Genomic DNA, 25,888 nt, shown 5'->3' with positions numbered 1-25,888 from the left:
GGTGCAGAAGTAGAGGAAGCCTAGTGAAGCCTGAGGGGGAACAGGAGGCAGAAGGGAGCTTCTTGAAAAGAATAGCGGTGGGGTAGAGATGGGAAGGGGATCCTGCAGATCCTCCAGTCTGGCTCTGGTGCTGATGGCAGGCACCAGGGGAAGGGTACCGGTTCACCTGCACGGGGGTGGGGAGATGTCCCAGGCCACTTAATTTTTCAGTGCCCGTTGAATATCTTCACCACTCCTCGCTGAGTGTTCAAGTCCCTCTTGTCCCTATGTCACATCTCTCATGGTACCTGCCATTACCTGTGAGGAGTGTACACTGTTAGGCCTTCCCTTCAACTTAGTTTCTCGTGGTCTCCAATTATGAAGCCCTGTCCCGTGTCCCTTCGTCATACCTGAAGTCACTTGCAAGCTGCAACACCCCCATCACAAAACTCAGGTTGCCACTCTTGGGGATTTGGGTTTATCACTGTCTTGCTCATTCTAAATAAACTTCAATTTCCTCATGTTTATGAAGCCGGGGGCCCATGGGGGCCACAGACTCTCATTCTCTCAGGACTCCTCAGGCCCTGACATTCAGTGATTTGGGGACTGCCAAGCTTGGTGCCTCACCTGCAGGTGTCCAAGACGCTCTTGAGTCTCACAGAAGAGCAGTCCCAATACATTCTAGAGACTGCATTCATAGAAATCCTGTATCATGTCACATTTTTGATAGCCTTATGCCACAGAGCAGGCCAAATAAGAAACAGTGTTTACAAGCATTCCGGAGTCAGGCCGTCTAGGTGCAAATCCAGTTTTACCACTTCCTCAGCAAGTCACTCAATCATTGTGTGCCTCAGTTTCCTCATCTGCAAAAGAGGTTCAAAAGTCACATCTACTTTGTGTGGCTTTTAAGAGGATTCACTGGGTACATATTTATAGAACTCTTCCAACAGTGCCTCACAGATAGTAAGTACTATACAGGTGTTCCATTACTAAGAATATCAGCCAGTCTCAATCCCAGGACCCAAGGGAAAACACGCAGAGGAATTTGTGGCTGGGAGTGGGGAATCCCTCCTCTTTAACTCAGTAGTTATGGTGACCATATTTTCTAAATAAAAAATCAGGACACTTCACTGCAAAATATTTGGGTTCCGGTTCTGACTTCAACCACATAAGAAGAATTATCAAAATTGGGTGTGGTGATGATGTTTTGTAAGGACGCTGCAACAAAATATTTGGAGGTGGAGTTCTTTTTAGATATATGATCCCTCTATTGGTGTTCGGTACCCTCATATCTTTAAAGGATCACTCAATATTCTTCAAAACAAAACAAAACAAAATGCTGAGTAGCATGGAATGTCTGTTTAGGCAACTGCTATTACCTTTTTTTCTCTCTCCCTGTACCTGTTTTTGAATGGTGAAAGCTCACACCGTGCTCAGTTGTCACACAGCCAGAATCCCGTACAAGGCAGGCTTTGATGTGGCCTGACTTCCTCAAAGAAAAAGAGGGAAAGCCCTATTGAAAGCCAACTTCATTTCAACCACTGTGTAAAGACCCTCAATCTTATTCAAACCTCAAAACAATCGTTTGTGGTGGGTGTTATGATTTACATTTACAGCTGAGGGAGCCTAGTGTAGGAGGGTTTTGAGAGTTCTGCAGGCCCATCTGCCAGAGAGTCTGGGCACTTACCATTCTGTCTTCCTGGCATGGGAAGTTGGCATCCTCTTCTGTCCACTCCGTTATCAGCAAAGCAACAGGCTCATTGTTGATTCCTTTCCTTTGCTGCTGTTTGTGTGCAAATTCATTCGTTCATTCATTCATTCATTCATTCATTCATTCATTCATGGTGTGTGACCTTTGAGAAACAACTTACTCCTCCTTCTTCCCTATTCTTCTTATTCACTGGCAATTATTTTATCAGTAACTTACTTTGCAGCTAGTCTTAGAAGTGCAATGGAAAAGACTTTACTGTGGGAAGGGAATGATAGATAGTAGCCACTATGAATGTGATGATCCCCAAATCTGTATCCTCTCCTGTGAGCCCCAGACCTGTGCCACTCACAGTCTCCAAAATTGAAAAATATGATCTTCTAGCCCCAGCCTGGCCCTCCTCCATGTCCCTGTCTTAGGGAACACCACCACCACCCACCTTGAGGAAAAATCATAATCCAGATAACAGAAACTTCTATAATATACAAGGATCTCGTAAACTTTAATGAGAAAAAGATAAGCAACCCAATGGGATTGGCAATGGATATTGGGAAAAAAAGGGAAAGGGAAAAAAAGGGAAAAATGGGAAAAAAAGGCAAAGGATACAAAAGGACAACTCTCAAAAAAGGAAATCCAGATTACCAACAAGCAGAGAAGATGCTTAAATTTCTAGAGGTCAGGGAAGTGTAAATTCAGACAACAATAAGATGTCACTTTATGTCTGATAATTAAATGTGAAAACAAAATCACTGGATGCTTGCAGAGTGTAAGGGAAAGGTAACTCGGGTGTTAAGTTAGGATGGAAGTGTAAATTGCAAATGCAAGCAGTGTGGCAGCTTCTATTAAAATAAAGGATCTATTTGCCCTTTAATTCAGCACCACTCCTGGGATATTGTCCCACAGATCTGAAAGCAAAAATGCACAAGAACCTATACACAGAAGTAGTTATAACAGTTTTTGCAATACGAGAAACTAGGGACCAAAGGGGTGTTCAGCAGTAGTGGATGGCTAATTAATTATGGTTCATTCGTACCCTGGAATAATATGTAGCCATTAAAAAGAATAAAGTCTTGCCACGCCAGTGGATTTGGTGTGACTTTTATGAGGTATTCTTTTTTCTTCAAGATTTTATTTATTTATTCATGAGAGACACAGAAAGAGAGGCAGAGACATAGGCAGAGGGAGAAGCAGGCTTCTTGCAGGGAGCCTGATGTGGGACTCGATCCGGGAATCTGGGATCACACCCTGAGCCAAAGGCAGATGCTCAACCGCTGAGCCACCCAAGCCTCCCTTAAGAGGTATTCTTGATGGGAAAGGCAAAGGTGCAGAGAAATATGCATAAGACCATTTTGTTAAACCATGACAAGTTCCATATTATATGTAAGGAGATATATATGTATGAATGTGTATATATATGTATGTGTATGTATATATGTGCATTATACATGATACATCTTTGTCTCTAGTTGATGATATGAGCAGGGAGGAAAAAAGCAAAGTGTATATTCTGAATCGTTAATGTAGATTACCAGACTGAGGATGCTTATAGGGTTTGGGGGTAAGGCATCCAAGGCTTGCGCGCGCGCGCACACACGCACAGGCCAGAGAAGACTGTGCTAAATGCATATATTACCATTCTGCATCTGTATAACATTATATCTGTGTGTCTATGTATATTTTGTTTTTAAACACATTTTTAAAAGAAAGAATTCATCTTATTTTGTCACCATCCTGTCTAAAACTCTTTGGTAGCATTCTCTTCTTAACATAAAGGGCAGAATTTTGTCTGAGGCCTTGCAAGGCCTGGCCCCTGCCCTTGCATGTTGCCCGCTGGCACCTCTTGTCTTGTGGCATTGCCTTCCTGCCTCAGGAGCTGTTGTCCCTAAGCAAGGAGCTGCCCCTGTCCACTTGGTGGGGCTCACTGCTCCTCATCCTTCCCAACCCTTCCCTCACCCCTCATGGGCTCCCCCAGTGGATGCTCTTACTGACACCCTATGCTTCTACTTGCTGGCCCTGACCACAGTGTTTGTCTAATTATTTGGATCAAGTCAGACGTCCCTACCAAACCGTAAGCTCTGAGAGAGGGCAGGGACTGCATCTGTCTCATTCTGGGGTGGGGGAAGCTGCCACATAGTAGAGCTACCCAGTGAGTATTTCCAGAATGAGTAACGGGACCGGGCTGCTGTGAAAGCAGGGCTGAACGGAGAGTCAGGAAATCTGTGTTCTGGTCCCTCTGCTGCCATCACCTTGCCAAGTGACTTCGAAGCCTGTTTTGCTCATCTGTGCAGTTGGTGCCACTACTGCCATGTGTGTGCTGAGCATTAAAAAGCAACGAGGGCTGCTGGTGTATTACTGCGGGCAGACTCCCTTCATTGGTGGAGATGGGTTCTAAAAATCCTCGCAACAGACAAATAGGAGACGTTTACTTCTTGTTTGAAATTACTGAACACTGTGGCCTACAATTGGTCTATTTAATAGTCTTAATTTTTTTTCCTACGCTCTTTCAATTACCCTGATTGCTACTAGGCAAAAATGTCAATCAAGTTTTAATTTATCTTTAATGTCTTTCCCTTAACGGCTGCTCTTCTCTTGTAGCAAGAAAGTCAAGTCTGGAACCAGATGCATGTAAACCCATTCTGGGGTATCGAGAATATCCCAATCTAGTGGTGGTAGGAAATATTTAACAAGTAGATTGGTGCAGAGTGGGGAGGAGTCTGAGCTTGAAGCATTAGTTCCTTTGCTGTAAATACTCCCACCATGTGGATTTCAGGCTATCAGCCAGGCTTGGCTGAATGAGGCAGAGACACCAATAGTTGGCTCATGAGGGACAATTGGAGCCAGCTCCCCCACACTCCCCATGCCACCAAACCTAGTCTCATACCCTCAGTCTGTATCTTGCCCCCCTGGCTTGCTCCCCAGTTCTTGTTTCTGATCTAGTAGTCCCTGCAGTCAGCCAAGAAAGATGCCTGACCAGCACGATTACCTCCTCCTCCTCCTCCTCACCCCTCCCCACAGTCACTAAACCCCCCTGGCTTTCCCTCCCAAGCTGCTCTGGAGTCTGCCCTCCTGTGAACCCTGTCCACCCACACCCTGGCCTGGCCCCTCCAGTCTGCCACCCTCTCGTTGCTCTGGCACTGACTTCGATTCTGGTTTCCCTGCCCGCATGCCTGTCCCCAGCAACCACTGCCAGCCCTGCCGAAACTTAAATTACATCATGCCAGCCTTGTGGCTTTCCCTTGTCATTAGGATCCATTCCAAACCTTCAGCAATGTCTTTCCTGACACCCCCATGCTCCCTCTCGCATACACTGTGACCTGGCCCCGCCTCCCCCCTCCAGGCTCATCCCCTACCTGTGACCCACTTGCTCTGTTGTCTAGCCATTGGGAGCTGCTTTTATTTCCGCAAACACACCAGCTTCTTTTTGGCTTTTTTTGGAGGCGCTGCTTCCTCTATCACTACAATTACCTCCCCTCCACCCCACCCCACAGCCCTCAGCTGGCCCCTCCTGCCCTTTGGGGATGGATGCCTCTTTGGGAGCATCAGCATGACTTCCTGGGGAAGGCGCTGGATGGGGTGGCTCCCCAGGCCTGCTTTGTCTTCCCCACTCAGCAGGACCTCTTGAGGGCCTGGAGTGACACCTGTCTGGTTGGCTGTCATGTTGGCAGTGCTGCCCTCAGTACCTAGCAGAGACTCGGTGCTCCATCAAAGCTGAATCGATGTCTTGCTTATGTGGACCCCAGTGCCCCCATGAGAAAGTATACTCCCCAGTTGTCACACACATCCTACTTGCTGTGTTTTCTCTTGGCAGCCAAAAGTATAGGTGATGAGTCATTTTTACTGGTAAATTTACCCCCCCACACACAAAGAGCATCTTGGAGGATAGGTTTCTGTCTTCAATAAAGTGGTGTTGTTTTCCCTAACCAATTTCTTTTTCCCTCCTAGACTCCATCAGCTCTAATCCCCGGCCAGTGTTCGGAGCTGTGAACGGGAACGTAACTTTCTATGCATCAAGCTCTATATATTTCCCAGAGATCCTGTGGAAAAAAAATATGGATAAAGTCATTGAATGGGAAGAATACCATGGCAGCAGAGCTTTCCCACCTTTTGTAGGTAGAGTTCACCTGAACACCATATCAGGTGACCTTACCATCTTCAATCTAACATCATCAGATGAAGATGAGTATGAAGTTGAGTTTTTAGGCACTGCAGATGACATCAAGTTCACTCTACTTGTACTTGGTGAGTATTCCATAAATTTATTTGTTTATGACGATGCCTTTCCAACTCTTTAAAGAGACTAACACTATTTAATGGTTTATGAGAAATGAGAAAATTTGATCTCGTAGGCTGTCAGGGTGTTCTTCTCTGTTTGGCACACAGAGAAGTGTCATTGTGTCATCCCCAGTGTCATTCCCCTGGTCATCCTCCGAGTGGGAGAGGATGTGACTAAGGTAGAGGGAGCAGCCCCAGCTGGGCAGAGCTGCTGCCAGCAGCAACACTTATCTTACTAGGAATATTCCGGAAAGGGATGTAGTGGTAGCCATGAACTCAGAACTCATTGAGCTCCATGGAGAGGTGATGCTCTAGAAATTAGAGTTCCTGCTTCCACCTGCTTCACACCCCAGGGAGTGGATTTGTTTTTTCTCCTATGTCACTATATATGGGAATTGGAGATAGCGTCCACGTTCCTCCGTGCTACTCATGGATGTTTCCAGATCATTCTTCTTGTTGTTGTCATTTATAGGCTCATGGGTACATACCAACATTTCTGGATCATTCGGTTGCCTGGCTCACTTTCGCAGTTTCTGATGTTCCTACTGTCATAATTCTTAGTGATTATGATATTTAAGTATTAAATTCTACTGTCCTGGCTTCTGAGTCCCTGATCCCTCTCCTGTGATGGTCGTGTCCTCCATCCCACCTTCCCCCTCCCCCCACCATGGATAGAACCTAGAAGTTGTCATTACCACTCATTCTAAGCCCTCCACTGTATCATGCCAGGTGTCCCAGTCCTTTCTGAAGCTCTCTTCCCCTGCTCTGCTGGCTCTGCCAGTCCTTCACCTCACATGGCCCCCTGTCCTCCTTAGGCAGCCCGAGTGTGCTCACTCAGGGGACCTACTCATTGCAAGACCTGCTTAGTTTCCTCATTCCTTTTCTGTGGGTCACACTCCGATGGCCTGTCCCACCGGGTCCAGTGCAGTGTGCTGTCTATTCTAGTCTCACACGCTATGGCTGTGGAGAAACTCATCACCCCGCAGAGCCCCACACTTGAGTTTCTGGTTACTTGCCTCAATCAAATCCAACATGTCCCCCAGCATCCTAGCAATGATATTTCCTCTCCTCAAGCCTTGAACATCCCCTTCTCCAGATCCACTCCTCGACTGGAGGCTTTGCTTCTTGTTCACTGAGAGAGAGAAGCCCTCAGGGGAGAATTTCCACAGGCTGCCCACCCTCTGCCTTCCTGCCTCCCTGCCTGCCCTTGAGACTGTGTACCATGCTCACAGGCCAAGCCCTCAGCTGTGCCCTGAGCCCTGTCTCCTGTCATGGCTCTTGGGGACATCACCCTAGTCGTTCACTTGCACTGTTCCCGTAGCAGTGTCCTCCATGAACTGCCAGCCTGTCCCTACCAGCATGCCCTGCTCCTCTTTTCCAGCTGTTACCCACTTGCCATGTTGAGTTTATAGAAAATCTCCTTGAAGGGTTGCTTTATAACTGCTTCTCTCTTACTCACTTTTAATCCACTCCAAACAGGCTTTTATTCCATTACTGTACCAAAAACTCTTGATCTCCTCATTCATGAAGCCAGTGATCCATTCGTGCTCTACCCACATCTTTCTTGGCCACTCAGCAGCATCTGACATAGCTGACCGCTCCGTCGTCTTTGAAATACGGCCTTCTCTCAGCATCCAGGACACCACGCTATTCTGGTTTTCTTTTAACTCACTAACTGTTACTACTTAGCTTCCTTGGCGGTTCCCTCATCCTGCCAACCTCTTCACACTGGAGACTTTAAGACTTAAGCCACCCTTCTCTGCTTGCATTCACTCCCAGGTGAGTGAGCTCATCCGGTGTCAGGGCTTTAAATATCATTTTGATGCTGATAATGCACAGATGGGAGAGCTCTTGCCTAGAGCCCCACTGAGCTCCTTACGTGTTTCTGACTGCTTATTTTCTATCTCCACTTGGATATTTATCTAATTGGCCTCTCCAATCACATGGCCAAAAGTGAGCTCATCAACTTTCCCTTAAAGCCTGTTCTTTCCCAAATCTTTCCCCTGCCTTGGTTAATGGCAGCTCCTTCCTTTCAGTTGCTTGTGCTAAAACCTTGATGTCATCCTTGACACCATGTTTCTCTTCCTCTTTCTCTTGAACACCATGTTTTCTCCACCAGGAAATTTTATTGGTTTCATAGAACCTGACCACCTCTCACTACTTCCTCCAGTGCTGATCCAGGGCTCCTTCATCCTCATCTGGAGGAGTGCAGTAGCCCCCTAATTGGTCACTCAGCTTCCACCATTGTCCACTTACAGAAGACATTTTGTGTTATTTTTAAATTTAATTAATTTTACCCTGTTTTATTGAGATGTAATTGACATATATCACTATATAAGTTTATGGTATACAGCATAATGGTTTAACTGACATATCTTATGACCACAGTTTATTTTTAAACACAAGGAGCCAGCGTGATCTTAAAACAGAAGTGTCAGAGCATGTCATTTGTCTGCTCAGAATCTTCTAGTGGCCCCAGCTCACTCTGAGTTAAAGCTAAGACCTATAGTGTCCTGCAAGGCTGTATGAGATCTGGCATCCATGACTTCTTCTTTCTGTTCTTGGGCATCCTAGTGTTGCTCTTGACTTTGGTTGCCTTTTCTGTGCTGCCCCTCAGCATTCACAGCTGAACTGGTATCCATCTCCCCCACTCTGTGGGGTCCTAGATTCACTGTTTTCTCCTAGAAGAAGTTATCATTCTAGCCTTCCCTTCTCTTTGTGTTTTAGAAAGGTCCAACTGGTAGCAAAGTATGTAAGATGGTCTCCAGGGGCAGAGAAGAGGCAGAAAGTCTAATGTCAAAGTTCATGTCTGAGCTCTTAAGTCTTGTCTGAGGCCATCTCAGTGGAAAGGGATGGGGTGATAAACTGGTAGAACAGCTATTATTCACCAGGTCACCTGCCTGGTCTGCTGGAGACATTGGGAGGAAGAGATACTTTCTCTTCTGTTCATCATTATAGCTCCAGAGCTCAGCAAGGGACTTCAAGAGGTACTAGTTATTCTATAAATATTTATTATAGCAATGAAAGCAATCAGACCAGGTGACTGCAAGGTGAGAGGTGCAGACAACAGAAATGGGGGTGCTCAGCCTGGGTGGCTGGTTTGTCCAGAAGATGATCAACTCCATTTAGAAGAGTGAGGTGTGTTAAGGTGTACAGGCATGCCATTAAAGGAATCAGTGGATGCCTTTGAAGAAGCAGAGTTTTTAAAACATGCATGTTGGTGATCTGGCCATATATAGAGCCAGCAACTTGAATCTTTTGAGTTCAAAAGATTGATTTCAAATTTAGATTATAATGGAATGCATTTTAAGAGCCCTTGCATAGAGTTTGTAGAACTGAGTTCAAACTTTTGAATACATTTATCTTTTTAAATTTGATGAAATGTTTAAAAACAATTTGATTTTTTAAATTCCATGGTAACTCAACTAAGGTACTTGATTTCAGGAGTCAGACCAACTGAGTAGCCCCTAGAGACCCTAATTAGCAAAGACCTGCAGAGCAGCAGAGTCCAGGGGAGGTGAGTTTGATCAGGAGACAGTGATCTGGGCAGCATTAAACGTGGAACCTCAAGTCCTGGCTTGAGATTTTAGCCTCCAACAGTGGGGAGCCACTGTATCCAATCCTGGAACAGAGAAGTGACCTGATGAAATCTATTTTCAGATGATTAATTAGATAGTAGGTATTTATGGTGGATTAGAGAGAGGGGACACCAGGTTGGAAGCTACTACAATCTTCTAGGGAGATAGGTGTTGCTAGTAGATGTTGGGAAAAGAAAGAAAGAGAAGACACTTCTAAGAAAGAGTCAAGCAAATTTAGATTTGGTTATAAAAAGACATAAGGTGACTCAGGATTGCACACCTGAATGACAAACGATTGGTCATACTTTTTTTTTTTTTTTTTTAAATGAGGAAGGCCTACTTCCTTCAGGGTGTATTAATACTTAAGTGACTTGGTAATCTTCCGGAGACACCAGGGCTAATGGGAGATTTTCAGAAAGGATATTTTAGACAGGGGGCTTTCCTGGCACCTCCTAAATTCAGGCCATCTACTTCCTTCTGTGTGTAATTTGGTATTTGGTTTCCTTCTTCCCTCAAAATCCCCTTCAAATTTCCACCGTCGACGTTTATTAGTTCTCTCTCTTATTAGTTGCCTTGAAGATAGTGATGTTCATATAAGTGGAATTAACTGTTCTTCCTTTTATTTTAGGAAGTGGTATAACTGAAGTGGTATAACTGTATATTAAAGGTAATAGAAGTAAACAAATATCATCAGATATGTGTAAGCAATTCTCAATCTTAAAGAGTAGTAGTGAGCGGAGTTCATTAATTATAAATTGGCTAAGTTATCTTAAGGATGAAGTAAGTACATTTCCAGCCAGTTTGATGCTGCTTAAGGTACAGAGGTAACTATTTGTTAGAGATAGCTGTGGGAAGTCCCAGGGGCAGTGAGAGAATGTAAGGATTATAGACAGAAAGACCGGAGTTGTAGAAGCTGTGCCCCAGATGCTGCAAGAAGGTTTGCATGCTTTTCCATGAGCAGGATCAGTTCTTCCAGCAACTGTGGTAATGAAACCACCAGAAAGAGCATTTGTATAGTTAAGTGAGCTCTAACAACACAGAAAATCATGCTAGCTCTTCCCCTATGCCCTTTCAAATTATTTTCATACGCCACTAGACCTTTACAATATTTTAGAGTATTATATTCCATTTTGCAGATGAAAACGACACAGATTTAGCAGTGGGTTTCTCCCTCTGTAGGACAGGAGGCCTGGGCTGGCTGATTTCTCAAATGTGTTCCAGCTACCACAAGAGCTGTAGGCCAAGTGACACAGCCAGCCAAAGCAAAAGCTCACACCTGCCAACTCCTGGTTGTATCACAACGCTCGTGGGGGAGCCTTGCCTTCTCGCCGTGTGCTCTGTTACAGCTGACGTGCCTGTGCCAGGCACTGCATGTTAATCCATGTGTCACTTACTACCTATCTCCCCTCATTTCATCCTCATCTCCATTGTGAAGGGAAGACATTATTTGTTTCTTTTTTTTTTTATTTTTTTATTTATTTATGATAGTCACACAGAGAGAGAGAGAGAGAGAGAGAGAGAGAGAGAGAGGCAGAGACACAGGCAGAGGGAGAAGCAGGCTCCATGCACTGGAAGCCCGACGTGGGACTCGATCCCGGGTCTCCAGGATCGCGCCCTGGGCCAAAGGCAGGTGCCAAACCACTGTGACACCCAGGGATCCCCATTATTTGTTTCTTAATTGTACAGGAAAGGAAACCTAACCACAGGGCCGGTTAAGTAACTTGCCCAAGGGCGTCTGGCTCTTCCTGGTAAAGCTCTGGTGTGAACCCAAGCAGTCAGGCTCTTGAATCCAGGCTCTCAGCCACCACACCATTCCTTTTCGGAGAGTTGCTGATTGAAGAATTTACATTTTATACAGTAGAGAGAATAATTGGGAAACTGTCTCCCTGAATTTATCCATCTATCCATCCATCCCTCCATATGTTCAACATATGTTCTCCTTATTGAGGAGCTAATTGTGTGCCTTGTGTCATGTCAGGGCTTATGTGTAAGAGGGGAGTAGTATCTAGTCTTTACCCTCCAAAGATGCACAGTCTGAGGGGCTTCATGAGGCACCTCTGTTGAGTTCAGAAAGTGTTTTGTGTGCGTGTGTGTGTGTTTTAAAAGAACTTATTTATTCATGAGAGACACAGAGAGAGAGGCAGAGACATAGGCAGAGGGAGATAGGGGCTCCTTGCAGGGAACCCACTGTGGGACTCGATCCCCGGACCCAGGATGACGACCTGAGCCTAAGGCAGGTGCTCAACCACTGAGCCACCCAGGCGTCCTTATTCAGAAAGTGTTTAATGAAATGCTAGACATTGGCTGAACCAGATCAATTAACTAGAATCTGTAACAGAACACAAGGAGCACCTTCTCAGTATCTGTATTTTTAATACAGAGCCCTGGTGGCTTCTCGTGCCCATTAATATTTGAGAAATGCTTCTGTGGAACATTTCCAAGGAACTAGAAAGCTCAGTTGCAGGATTCTGAGAATTGCTCAGCTCGGGTGCAGTGACAGGCATAAGTAAATACAGAACCTGGAACCATCCCTTCAGTTTCTCAGCTGCACCGAGACACACAGGGCTGTGAGGAAGTGCTTCTGGGGCTGCTATGGGCGTGTGGTTGGCAGGGCGGCCTGAGGAGGCCGAGGGAGGAGGGCTCAGGCTTTCTAACTTTGACTCAATGAGAACAACTCCTTACTCTTTTGAAGACTGCTGGTCTATTGCTTACAATTTAACTTGGAGAAATTCTCCATTGCTTACTTTCGGGCAGCAAGTAACAAGTTATGTGAGCTAGAGTAGACCTAACAGCTCAAGAAGTCCCAAGCAGAAAGGGAAGTTATGGATAACTTAGGTCTCTAACCGGGTGTGTTACTTAACCAAGTGTGAAAGAAGTCTAGAGAAGATGGGGGCCAGGGGGAGGGGAGAGGAGTTGAATATTTTCAACTAGATTATTAGATTATTTTATTGTTTTATGTTTTTAAAGATTTTATTTGTTTATTTGAAGAGAGAGCAAGAGAGAGAGAGCATGAACGGGGAAGCAGCAGAGGGAGAGGGGGAAGTAGGCTCCCCAATGAGCAGGGAACCCCATGTGGGGCCCCATCCCGGGACCCCCGGATCATGACCTGAGCCGAAGGCAGACACCTAACCCACTGAGTCACCCAGGCGCCCTAGATTATTTTAGATTAATAATTAGAACATAAGCATTCCTTTGCCTTAGAAAATATCATTTTAAATAGCAGCATAGTAAGTATTCCATCATCTTGATAAACATGAATTTGCTTGAATTTGCTTTTTTAGTAGATGTTCACAATGCGTTGAAATTTTATTTATGCAAATGCCACACATGACCATTTCCCGGAGAGCCCATGTATTTGTTTTCTCGAATTTCTCATGGTTAGTTGTTGGGGCAAAGTAGAGATGCAGGAAGGCATGTGAATTAAATAAACAAATGTCTAATGGGATAAACTAGCATTGTGGTTCTTAACTCATCCATGCAGGTTCAGGCTGCTGTAGCCAGTAGGGGGCATTTGCTAGAGAAAGGCTGGGCATGGGGCTTCTAGCCTGACAGGTGTGTGACAGGTACCATCCCCTATTCCGCCGATTAGCAGAGCCTGCTCAGAGTACGGCTCCACCACATGTTTTGCAAACACTGTAAGTCAGATATCTTAGTATATGTGCTGCCGAAGCGAGCACAGTTAGTCAGATATCTTTTGGAGGTAAACGTTTTTAGATTTTAGAGAGGTAGTATAAACTCCCCTATGTATGTTAAGAAGCACCCCACTTAGTTTTGAGGACCACCTCATACTCAAGCACAGGAATATTTTTAGTACAACATGATAATGAATATTTGAAGTAAGTGAGAAAAATATGGGGCACCTGGCCAGCTCGGCCAGTAGGGCACGTGACTCTTGATCTCAGGGCCATGAATTCAAGCCCCACAGTGGGTGTGGAGCTTACTTGAAAAATAATAAAAGAGAAATAAAAAGGAAATAAGTGAGAAAAATACAAACTATTAAATCCTCATGTCAATTCAGATGAGGATTTGCAGCTAAGTGACTCTGTTGTTATCTTGTGTAAAATCTTTTGGTTTTTGGAATTGAGGATAAGGGATTCGGTGCCTGTATGTATTCTGAATTTGAGCAAGTAAATCTGAGCCAGAAGAAGAGAATTCTCTCCCTTTGGTGCTCAAGGAGGTGGTCTGTTTGTCTTTTCAAGCTCATAAGGAAACTGGAAGCTCTTCATACATTTGTATATGATGAGTCTAAATTACTCTTTTCTGTACTGAATATTACATTTCTTTTTTTTTCCCCCCAGATCCTCTTCCAATTCCAACACTAAATTGCACGTCAACTCTTGAAGATATTATAGTCCACTGCAAGATCCCAGAATCTTATAAGAGACATACAAACTATACGAAGTACTCATGGAGTTGCTCTTCAGCACAGTGTATAAATACTTCCGATCCATCTGAAGTGCTTATTAAGAAGAACAATGATCTCTCACAGAAAATACAATGTATTATTAGCAATCCATTATCCAAACAGATATCTTCGCTCATTTTAGCAACTTGTGTCCCACCTGGTGAGTAAATAACGAAACGTGTCATGCAGAGATACTATATACAAGTGGGGCCCAGGGACTGGCCCCTGAAACTCTGGTATGGGAGTTTCAAACCAGAGATGTAGTGGCTGACATGCATTTCATAAATCTGAAATGCAAAATAGAGTTATGGTTTTCACAGACACTGCATTACAGATATACAGCTAACATTTCTTAGCCTTTTCTGTGTCAAGCATTGTCCGAATACATTTGTTAATTAATTCCATCCTCACACAGCTTCACACAACTGCATGCGTTGGGTACTAGTCATAATCTTTATTTTATGAAGGAGAAACCAAGACACAGGGAGTTTAGTTTGATTGCCTCAGGTCAACAGTTAGTAAGGGGCAGAGCCTGGTTTTGAAGTCATGCCATCTGGCTCCAGAGCCTATGCTCTTAATTACTCACAACACTACTTCATAATGTTAATGATCACCGTGTTCTTAAAGGTTGCACGTGTGCTACAAGAATGTGCATTTGGTACATTCCTCTAGGCTATTCCATGAATAGCGTGACAATCTGTCTTGGCTGGGGTCCTTTTATTTTGTTTAACTATCATGTACCTATGTAATCCGCAATTTTTATGATTGTTTTTTTACATTATATTCCCAGTTTACAGACAAAAGGATCAGTAATTTTCAAGTGGTTCATGAAAATATACACGAAGAGATGAAAATAGTAAGCAGTAAATACAGAATAATATCATGATTATAAGTAGTGAACAGGATTTGAGGGCAAATACAGACTGTGAATCTCCTTGGGCAGGGACAGGGTGATTCTGTGAATCATTTTTTTTTTTCTGAATAAGCAACTGAAACAGAAAAAGGCAATTAGTCAATACAGTGAATATAAAAAACTTGAATTATATTTGATTAGTGAGCCATTCTCCCTGAATCTCCCATGTATCATCCTTTTTGAAAATTTTCTTTTGTTTTTTCTTTTTCTTTTCTTTTTTTTTTTTTTAAAGTAGGCTCCATGCCTAGCGTGGAGCCCAGCATGGGGCTTGAACTCACAACCCTGAGATCAAGACCTGAACTGAGATCAAGAGTCAGACACTTAATGGACTGAGCTACCCAGCCACCCTCAAAATTTTCAGATAATGACATGGAGGGATTAAGTTCGTTATATAATTTTCAGACAAAGCAGTGTGACTTCTTGGGTAAAACAAACAAATACTTCCAGACAAAGGACAAAATGAATTCCAGTTCATAACTGATGGTTTTGGTCCCTAAAGGCAGAGAAAAGACCAAACTCATAGAGGTGCCACTCAAAGTGGCACCCTTCGTGTAAGGCACACAATTGTCCAGAAGACTTGAAAACCAACTGCAAAGTCATTGATAATCGTTATGCTTGGAGGAAACATTTCTTTATTAATTCCACTTAATAGGTGGAATTTCCAAGGCTTACTCTGGAAATGCAATTTGCCTGCTAGCAGATAGTGTGGGAACAAAAAACCAAAAGCAGTGTGCTTTTTATTGGCTTGGCATGTGCATGATGCACATAACCAACAAGAGAAAGAATGTGTTGTGTACAGAGTGAATAAGCAAGTTGAAATCTTGAAAAGCTTCTTGTGTCCCAAGAGTCAAATGCTTGGAAGGAAGTAATTTCTGAATAAGATCCTCTATAGAATTATATGGAATATTTTAAGAGATTTTCTAGCATTTTGCCCTTGCATAGGTTTTCATTTAACCTTTACCCTTAGAATTGAATGTCCAAATAAGATGTCCTTCCCTGTAGATAACCTTGAGAAAAGATTGTCATGACTACATCCCTCTTATTGATATGATATGCTGTTGTTAATTTGCAAACAAACCCTTTTTGTTATTAAATAATAGTGATTCCTCTTTCTTTTACATTTCTCCCCAAACTGATAGTTCATATTGCACTGTAGATTTTGAAAGTTTGAGAAACATTGCTAGGTAGTTCTTAGGTCATTTAAATCCTGGAGTAGTGCTGGGCGCCTGGGTGGCTCAGGCGGTTAAGCATCTGCCATCCACTCAGGTCATGATCCCAGGGTCCTGGGATCAATGCCTGCATCCTTGGGCTCCCTGCTCAGCAAGGACTCTGCTTCTCCCTCTGCCCGCACCGCCTGCCCCCCTACCCAAGCTCTTTTCCTGCATTCGTGAGCTCTCGCTCTCTCTCCCTCTCAAAAAAATAAATAAAATCTTTAAATAAAATCCTGAAGTAGTGCTGACTTAGACATATATCTGGGTCCCATTAAGCAAATATTGGAGGATGTTCTGCACCCCTCTCATCTGGGGCCCAAATTTGATGATCTTAATGGTTCTTTTGAACAATTAATGTCTAGGATCTCTTTTTTTTAATCCCATGATGATTTTTGAATACTTTTCTGTAGAGTTGCATACATCATAACAGATACAAATTCATGTGGGTATAACAGTTAAATACTGGGTCTTACTTTTTTAAGTGATTTTTTTTTTCCAGACTTTTAATACTTTATCAGTGAAAGGTAGTGACTCACACTGCCATCCTGCCACCCTTTGGCAGACGCTCTCAAATAATCATCTTGTTGGCTGCTTACCACCACCATTCCAGACTGGCCAGACAGGAATTGTTTACCTTTGAAAGTGAGGAAACAGGTTCTATCAGGTGGGGTGACTTCTGCAAGTTCACTTATGTAATGGAGATAGAATTAAAATGTAGGTCTTTGAATTCTGGAGGTTTTTTTTTTTTTTTTTTCATGACATCATCCTGATTCTGTATATCTTTAAATAAGTCAAATTAAGAAATAAATTTTGACTCATTTGTAGGAATTGGCTGGTGAAAACCATACCATGTGGAATGAAAGTACAGACTGTAGGGGGTTCTATAGGAGCAGGCATCAGGTTTCTTCAATAAATAAATTATAAGGGGAAGAAAAAGAGGTGATGGGGAGTTTAGAAAGTGAAGAGATTTAAGAAGCCTATAATTAATTGTAGTATACAGACCTTGTTTGAACCTGATTCAAACAGAAAAAAGTTGAAAAAAAAAGATTAAGTGGTGACTCCTTATTTGATTATATTAAGTACTTAATTAGTTTTTTTGGATATGATAATGGCATGTTTACGTTTTACAGATAATCCCTATCTTTTAGAAACATATACTAAAATGTTTATGGCTTAAGAATTGTGATCACCGGAGTCAAGCGGGTTCACATTTCTACTTGCCTTGCAAGTGGAAAGGGAGAACAGGCCTTCCCTTTAAAAATCCATCCAGTGTGGCACGCATCTCTTCAGTGTCAGCCACTTGGCCAGACTGAGTTCACGGCCATGGCCACTGGTGGCAACTGGGAAATGTCTCCCTTAGCTGGCTGGTCATGTGCCTACTTGAAACACAGGGGTTCTATTACCAAAGGAAAATGGGGAGATTGGGTTTTGAGAAGCAGTAGATGCTTCTACTGCAATGATTATAACTTGCACCATTTTATTTTATTTTTAAAGATTTATTTATTTGACAGAGAGAATGTGAGTGAGTTGGGGGAGAGGCAGAGGGAGAGGGAGAACCTCAAGCAGATTCCCACCTCATACAGAGCCTGACATGGGGCTCAGTTTCACAACCCATGAGATCATGACTTGAGCTGAAACCAAGAGTTGGACGCTTAACCGACTGAGCCACCCAGGCACCCCCAACTTGTACCATTTTATTTTGTTTATTTTTTTAAAAAAGATTTTATTTACTTATTCATGAAAGACACACAGAGAGAGAGGCAGAGACACAGGCAGAGGGAGAAGCAGGCTCCATGCAGGAAGCCTGACGTGGGACTCGATCCCGGGACCCTGGGATCACGCCCTGAGCCAAAGGCAGACACTCAACTGCTAAGCCACCCGGGAGTCCCCCATTTTAAAACATAGACGAAATCAGAAAAATTTAGACTGACGTAAGTAGCAAATGAAAATGGAGATTCTCCTCATTGGTCCTCATTGGTCATCTTGCATACTCCTTGGGGTGTATGCACCCAATTTAGAAACTCTGGGTCTCAGCCAGAGGTTATGGTGTCTCAAAAGACCGTGATGGCAGCAGAGATTGGGAGAAGTGGTTCAGGTCAGGCTACATTTTGAAAATACAGTCACGAGGAATCTGTAATGTATTGAGTGAGGGAGAAGAGTCTCTCATAAGAAATGTGCAAATGACCCCTAGATTTCAGGCTCACGCTACTGGATGGACAGTGTCACCATTTCCAATGATATTGGAAAGCAGAATAGCAGGTGTGTGGAGGAAATAAGTTTTGTTTGGGACACGTTGTTTGAGATGCCCATTGGATTTCAAATGGAGACATCAGCTAAGGCGCTTTGTTTTGCGAGTCTAGGTCTCTGGTGAGTAGTTCACACTGGAGAAATACATTTGGCATTTCGTCGGCATTTAAAACTGTGAGACTGGGTGAGATCACCTAGTGGGCAGATAGGACAGAGCGCGGGCTGGGACTGAGTCTCGGGGACTCCAGCATTTAAAGGCTGTTGAGAGGATGAGGGTCCAGCCGAAGAGACTGACAAAGACCTCAGGGAAGCAGGAAGAAAACTCAGCAATGTGGTCTCTTGGGAACCAGGTGAAGAGGGAGTGAGCACCTGCCAGCACAGCGGACAGGTTGTGGAAGAAGAGCAGAGTTAAGAACTGTTTTACTGTCATTGTCATCTCCCCTGAATATCTGCTGTCCCAAAGTGGTGGCAGCATCTGACATTATCCCATGGGAGAAAGGTTTTTGGAAGAGACTAGATCAAGTACCATTAGATTTGGCTGTTTAAAAAAAAAAATTTTTTTTTTTTAAGTATCAGTGGCTTGGGGCACCCGGGTGGCTCAGCTGGTTAAGCATCTGCCTTTGGCTTGGGTCATGATCCCAGGCTCCTGGGATTGAGCCTGGCATCGGGCTCCCTACTCTGCAAGGAGCCTGCTTCTCCCCCTTCCTCCTCCTGGTTTGTGCTCACTCTTTTTCTCTCAAATAAATACAATATTAAAAAAAAAAGTATTGGTGGCTTAAAACTGTACGTAACTTCTTGCACATTAAAAAAAACTATATATATCTGAAGGCAGGCAGCCCGGGGCATATCATTGCCTGATGAAGTCAGAGGCCCAGGAGCAGCTCGGCTCCTACTACCTTCCCCACTATTTCAGGCAGAAGGATCCAGAATGGGGAGACTTTGGAGAAATCCCACACAACCCTTCCTCCAGCTCGATGCCCGACACTTAGTCACGTGGTCAAACCTGGCTGCGAGAAAGGCCGAGGAATGAATCTTTTAGTTGAGTGATAGTGTGCCCAGCTGAAAATCTGAATTGTGCTACTAAAGAGGGACGAATGGATAGGGGGCGGGACAAGGGGGTAACCAGCAGTTTCTGGCCAGGGGCCTCTCAGATCAGACAGGTGTGTGACCTCCTGTTGGTTCTAACCCACCTGTGTTCCTAATAAGAGGAAAGGGTGTGTGTTCACATTCTCATGCTCATGGATTCATTCACTTGCCTCTCCCACCCACCTTCTCTTTCATTCCGGTGCTTGCCTTAGCGACCCCACCCCCGGCCCCCCAGCAGTGCATTGTGATCATTTTGCCATATGCTTAAGTATTCCGCCTTTGGATTTTTAGTAGCTGGATAGAGTCCACCTTGTGAATGTGTCATACTTTTCCATTGAAGACATTTAGGTTGTTTTGTCTTCTTGATATTGTCAGGAAAGGTGCAGTATATCTCTGTGCCGTTTTTGTTTTTTTTTTTTTTTTTTGGAAGGGCACATCACTGATCGTTTCTGTAGGTTAACATCTTAGAAGTAGACTTGCAGGGCCAAAGGATCTTAGGAGAGTCATCAGTAGCATCTACTCAGTAGGTTGATGGTGATAGCGAATAGCTATTCCCAAGGATATTAACTCAGTTAATGCTCACAACTGTCCAATGACATAAGCATATTGATCCGTCCCGTTTACAGTTACCCCTTGAGGAAGCCGAGACACCAAGAGGTTAAAGCACTCTCTCAGTGTTGTAATGGTTCAGTGAGACTGTGCGCATATCACTTAGCACGGTGTCTAGCTGCTTTAGGACGAACTATTTTACTAAGGGCTTATTATACACAACGGCCAAATTGCCCTACCAAATGCGTGCTGCTAAGTTAAGCTGCCATAAGCAGTGTGGGCTAGCTGAAAACAACACTCTTACTGTAATATTTGCATCTTCTAAGAAATAACACTGGGCTTGCTATGGGTCAGCCTTGTGCAAGTAAGTTTATTTATAAATACAGTTGATTCTCTTTATTTGGAGTAGTTGTGTGTCATAAAGTCACTGTGAACACAGAATTAGTGAATACTGGGATGCCTGGGTGGCTCAGCAGTTGAGCGCTTGCCTTCAGCCCAAGACGTGATCCTGGAATCCCAGGATCGAGTCCCACATTGGGCTCCCTGCATGGAGCCTGCCTCTCCCTCTGCCTATGTCTCTGCCTCTCTCTCTGTGTCTCTCATGAATAGATAAATAAATAAATCTATATATAAAAAAAAAAGAATTGGTGAATACTGAACATTGCTTCTGGGAAATGCAGAGTTAGATTCCTGCAAGCTTCTGATCACACGTTTTTGGGCAAGAAATCAATAAATGACCTTGTTTTGTGTGTGTTTCTATTTAAAGACCCCTGACAATTTATGTATTATTAATGCATTAACATTAGACTCACAGCCCTCAGCACCATGACTTACGCCTAGATGAAGAATATCTAACGCACATATTTTTTTTTATAAGGTCCATCCCAGCCTTCTTGCACTTAGGAATGCTAGACAGCACTTCAACACTATGTTTGGGGCTGTTTTAGACAGTGAAATAACCATCAGAACGCACAAAAGTGTGGAAAATGTGGCACTACACAGACTAGGATAGGACACACGTTTCCATTGGAGGAGAGGATACAAGAAGGTAGAGCATTGCCTAGTTTGACCTCCTCTGGGGACTTGCACACCTGGAAATCAGATATTCCACCATCCCGCTGCACGTGTCCTCCAGGGACCATGAACGTGCTATGATTATTGGCGTGGGGTTGACACATACATTTTAATAAGTAGGTGTATTATAGATATAGAATCTGCAAATAAGGAGAATCAACTGAATCTCGTTCTGATCAGTCCAGCTAATTGTATTTCTTTCTTACTGTCTTCTTTTTTTCTTTTCTCTTTCCCAGGGAATTCAAGGAACAGATGGGCTATACTAGTAGTAGTCATAATTATAGCAATAGTTACAGTTCTGCTTATAAAAGGTACGTATACTTTCTTTTTTAAAAAAATAAGTTTCAAACTTGAATTAATTTTTCAAAGGCCAGGAAATTAATAGTTTGGAGACAAAAACAAAGTCTGAAATTTTAGGTGTTTTGAAAGAAACCAAGCCTTTTGTTTTTGTGTGTGTGTGTGTTGCTTATTGTCCAAGGTTGCTGGGGTGCCAGGTTTGCCAAGATTTTGCATGACCTTAAAGTGGAAGGAGCCCTCAGGACATGGAACACAACTGGATGTCCCACGGCCTCCTTATATTTGTGGTCTGCTTCAACATTTATTACATCTCTGGACTCCAAACTCAATTTTGCAAAGGCCCTTGCTCTTGGCTGCCAGGGCCATCCTTTCCATATCTTCTGGCCCAGAAGGAAGTTCCGGGGAGGAGGCAGCTGTTAATGGGTTTGGTGACTTGGAGTGGGTAATAATGACCCAGTATTACCTTCACTGCCTTCCTGAGCCATCCTTGGTCCCCTAGAGATGCAGGCCAGCCTGGAAGGCAAGCCATGTGCCCTGGAGGTCTGGAGATCTGTTCCCCTCCTATTCTTTCCTGGTGACAAGAAGCCCCTCCTCAAGTCCCAGAGGACACAGACCAGGCTGTAAATGTGAGGACTAGATGTTCTTGCAGCCTGGACGCTCTCCATATCAGCTTCCTCCAGAGGGCTATTTGCAGGACTGATGTGTCACTCCCACAGGGAATGCTGAAGAGGAAGCTTTTAGGCACGTGATGGCATGTAGGACCCATGTCATCTCACACTCATGTCTTGGGCCACGTTTGCCAATTAGACCTGCACTGTTCAGTACCATAGACACTGGCCACGCATCATAGTTTATTTTTTTTAAGATTTTATTTATTTATTCATGAGAGACACAGAGAGAGAGAGAGAAAGAGAGAGAGAGAGAGAGAACCAGAGACACAGGCAGAGAAAGAAGCAGGCTCCATGAAGGAAGCCCGACGTGGGACTCGATCCCGGGTCTCCAAGATCACGCCCAGGGCTAAAGGCGGTGCTAAACTGCTGAGCCACCCGGGCTGCCCCGCATCATAGTTTAAATATAAAATTCAATTAATTGAATTTAACTTAAAATTTCTTTCTTCATTTGCATTATCCACATATCAAGTGCTCGGTAGCCACAGAGAGCTAGTGGCTACCATAACGGGACAAGCCAGATAGAGAATTCCATCATTGCAGAAAGTTCAATCGGTCAGTGCTGTCCTAGACTTCTGGTGGCCCTTTGCCACTAGAATGTGGTGCCCCAGGCATCACATGTTTCCATGTTATAGGTTGCAAATACCACAAAGATCCCTAGGTGATAGATTACGAGTCAGCTGACTCTCCTCTAAATACAATATAAAAATCAGCTGAAGAAAGTTTTGAGGCTTCATTACTAATGAGTAAAATACTTGGGGAGCTCAAATGTCTTTGTAAATAAATATTTTTAAGCCCCAGACAGCAGCATCATTGTTAATCATCATCACCTGAACAGATTGGTCTCCAGAAACCAAAATCATTTTCCACTCACGGTGGTTGTGGGTGTATCACCAGAATACCTGAACCAAAGAAAGATGGTACTGAGTGCACACATAATTCCAAAAAAGTTGGCTGATTTAACTAAAAAAAGAAAAAAAAGTCCATTCAATGGAGAGAAAATGACTCCCATGATCAGTACGGGTAGCACTGTATAACCTGAAAAAAAGGTGTCTTGAAAAAATCCTTACATGAGCGGCTTAAAGCCATAAATTGGGAAGAAGTGAGGCATTCAGGGTGGAGTTTTCTGAGGGGGTCAGTGAAACATAATCAGCTCCAGCGTCAGCTGGGGTCTCCAGACACTGGTGCAAGTTCCGCCAGTCCTTTGGCGTAGGCCGCTGGACGGCTAGTGTGGCTCCAGACGAGGGCCCTTGTCTGTGATGGGAAGAAACTGATGTGTACGCGTGTGGAAGCCATATCTTACTGTTCAAAACCACGTTGACCGAAATGGTAGCCATGAGTCACATGCAGCTGTTGAACCCTTGATACATGGGAGTTCGAACTGAGATGGGCCGTAGATCTAGAAGACGCACTGGGTTTACAAGACTCAGTATTAAAGATGGACTGCAAAGTATCTCATTAGTTCTATTTATCTTGATTCCATGTTAAAATAAGAGTGCTTTGGATATGTGGGGCTACTGAATAAGGTATTTTGAACGTTATCAAGATTTCAAAATGCAAAATGAAAATGAATCTTCAAAATGAAAAAAAATTTGCAAATGAATTCCACCCAGTTCTTTTTTACTTTGTAATGTGACCACTGAAATTTTAAAATTACCTGTGTGGCTCACATAATCCCGGGGCAGCGCTGGCCCACATCATCCTAGGCTGCCCTTCCTTTTTAGCCTTCTGCATGAGCTGCTGCAGACATACCCATTCTCTTAGCAGTGTTCGGTTTTGTTTCTATCACCTAATGACCAGTGTTGGGAGACCTCTTTGGACCACCTCTGTAGTTAGCTTGACTGAAGCATTTAGGAGAACAGGAGACCACCTTGATGGGGCTGTGGTTTAGAGTGCTCCAGATTCAGGTCTTTCTCAAGCAGTTAGTAAATAATAGATTTTAGCTTTGCTTTTCAGTCCTTTAACTGTGATGAAAATTTCTTTGTTTGCAGTTTATCTGAAATGTGGCAGAGAAACAGTCACAGCCAGGTAAGTACCCTGCAGACCGTGTGGCAGGTAAATTTTGTATCATGCAGCAGAACCAGAAGAGCCCTGATGTGGAGTGTCTACCCCTTGGGGACCACATTCTATGTATTGGTCGCTTGTCTTCAATGGTAACAAGTCCCATCAGCAGAGACACCCACCACTGTTTCTCAAGCACCACCTGTGTCAAGCACTGGAGGAGACACGTCCCATGTGTCACCTCCTCATACCCTCTCAGTGGGCCTCGCACGGGGGTGTCATCACCACTTGCTTTCAGACAGCGACTACGAGAAGTCAGTCCCGTTGCTAAGAAGCAGTCAAGCTGGGATTCAAATCTGGGTCTTGCGACACCAAGGGTTAGACTGTCCGCCCCCTCCCATCCCCAGAGAACTGGATTAAGGATTGGGAGCCAGGGTCAGAGCTGAGCCTGTATCACAAACAAAAGCTAGGATCTAGACATGGTTAACAGTAAAAGTGCTTACTCAACTGCCATAAGGAGGCTCCAGAAGGACCCCTGTCCCCCGCCAGGTCCTCGGCAGTCAGGAGGCAGGGGCCCAGGAGCTGGGCTTTAGGGGATGACAGAAAAGAGAAGAGGCTCAGGGTTATACAGGGCACATAGGGAGTGACAATGTCGGTGAATAGAGGAAGCTGGGGCTGGGCTGGCAGGTTGGGCCAAGCCAAAATATTGAGAAAAAGTTGCCAAGAGATTTGTGTCATTTTTTTCTGGGGATCACTGAGGATTTCTGAGCAGAGCCATGCTTCAGACAAACCATAGGGGAATTAACAGATGAGAGACTGCAGATAGCGACACGGGTTTGTGGCCAAATGGAATAACCCAGCCAAGCAGAGAGGGCCTGAATCAAGGTGGTCATGCCAAAGCAGCCCTGGAGGGCTAGGTGTAGGAGGAAGGGTGGTAGTCATATTCACGAACACTTCAGCTGCAGGGGGCAGGCTCCCGGGGGTGGGGGAGGTCCCTGCCAGCTCATCTCTCATGGGCCTCAGATGAGTCACTTCTACTCTCTGCGCCTCAGTTCTCTTCTATGGAAAACAGGCATAATGATAGTACAGAGATCAGAGTAACCATGCAGGTAATCACAGCCTAGAAATAGCAATGTGTATCAACAAGTTAATAGAAATAAAATGCAGAGAACAGTGACTGACTCAGAAGGGTGCTGAATAGATGCTATCATGCTGTTATGGTATGAGTATTATTATTATTCAGAGAAGAAGTCCGAAGTGACAGGGATTCTGACGCTTGGTGTGCAGAAGACGACGGCACTGGCAGGCATAGCAGAGGACAGGGCTCCAGTTTGAGAAGGTTGGTGTGCGCTGTGACAGGCTGAGTCTGGGGTGCAGGCACAGTCCTGGGGTAATGATGTCCAGCACATAATTGCCAATGTAGCTGTAGGGGCTGGGGCTGGAGCTACAGATAGGGGCACATCTTCCTCAGGCCAGTAGCTGATGCCCAGAGCATCTAAGGTCATCCAGAAAGACAAGGCCAAGGCCCTCTGCTGATGGGCAGAGGTGGAGGAGCTGGGGGGACAAGGCTGGGAGGAGAGTCAGGGCCGCATGCTGCTAGAGATCCTCAGGGAGGGGCACTGAGTAATCAAGGCGAGGAGAGGCTAAGGACGGGGATGGGTGGTCAAGACCCTTGGCTCTGCCGAGCAAGTTGCTGATTTTCATGAAAGCCACTGGGGTCGGGGGTTGGAGTGGGAATGAGGAAGAACTGCAGCCCAGCAGCAGGCACCTGTGTGCAGTGGGGCCCGTGGGCTCTGAGGTTCCCCTTCTCCTCAGCTCCTGGGCAGGACACGTCTAGTTACCAGGGAAGCCGGCTATGGCAGGAACCTTGGGGCAGCTCTGTGAACCTCCCAGTGAGGCT

General features: G+C 44.4%; 1 protein-coding gene across 1 annotated transcript in view; it reads left to right on the top strand.

Annotated features, from left to right (window-relative positions):
• CD58 (CD58 molecule) overlaps window positions 1-25,888 on the top strand; it is a 41,427-nt gene that overhangs the window by 9,323 nt on the left and 6,216 nt on the right. Inside the window, exons 2-5 of the mRNA XM_025453404.3 lie at window positions 5,630-5,926; window positions 13,836-14,102; window positions 21,259-21,333; window positions 23,979-24,015. Of these exons, the coding sequence (XP_025309189.1) occupies window positions 5,630-5,926; window positions 13,836-14,102; window positions 21,259-21,333; window positions 23,979-24,015 (676 nt within the window). The remainder of the gene's footprint in view (window positions 1-5,629; window positions 5,927-13,835; window positions 14,103-21,258; window positions 21,334-23,978; window positions 24,016-25,888) is intronic.

Source organism: Canis lupus, chromosome 17, assembly GCF_003254725.2.
Source record: "Canis lupus dingo isolate Sandy chromosome 17, ASM325472v2, whole genome shotgun sequence".
NCBI lineage: Eukaryota > Metazoa > Chordata > Mammalia > Carnivora > Canidae > Canis > Canis lupus.
This window is presented reverse-complemented; position numbering and strand designations above follow the sequence as displayed.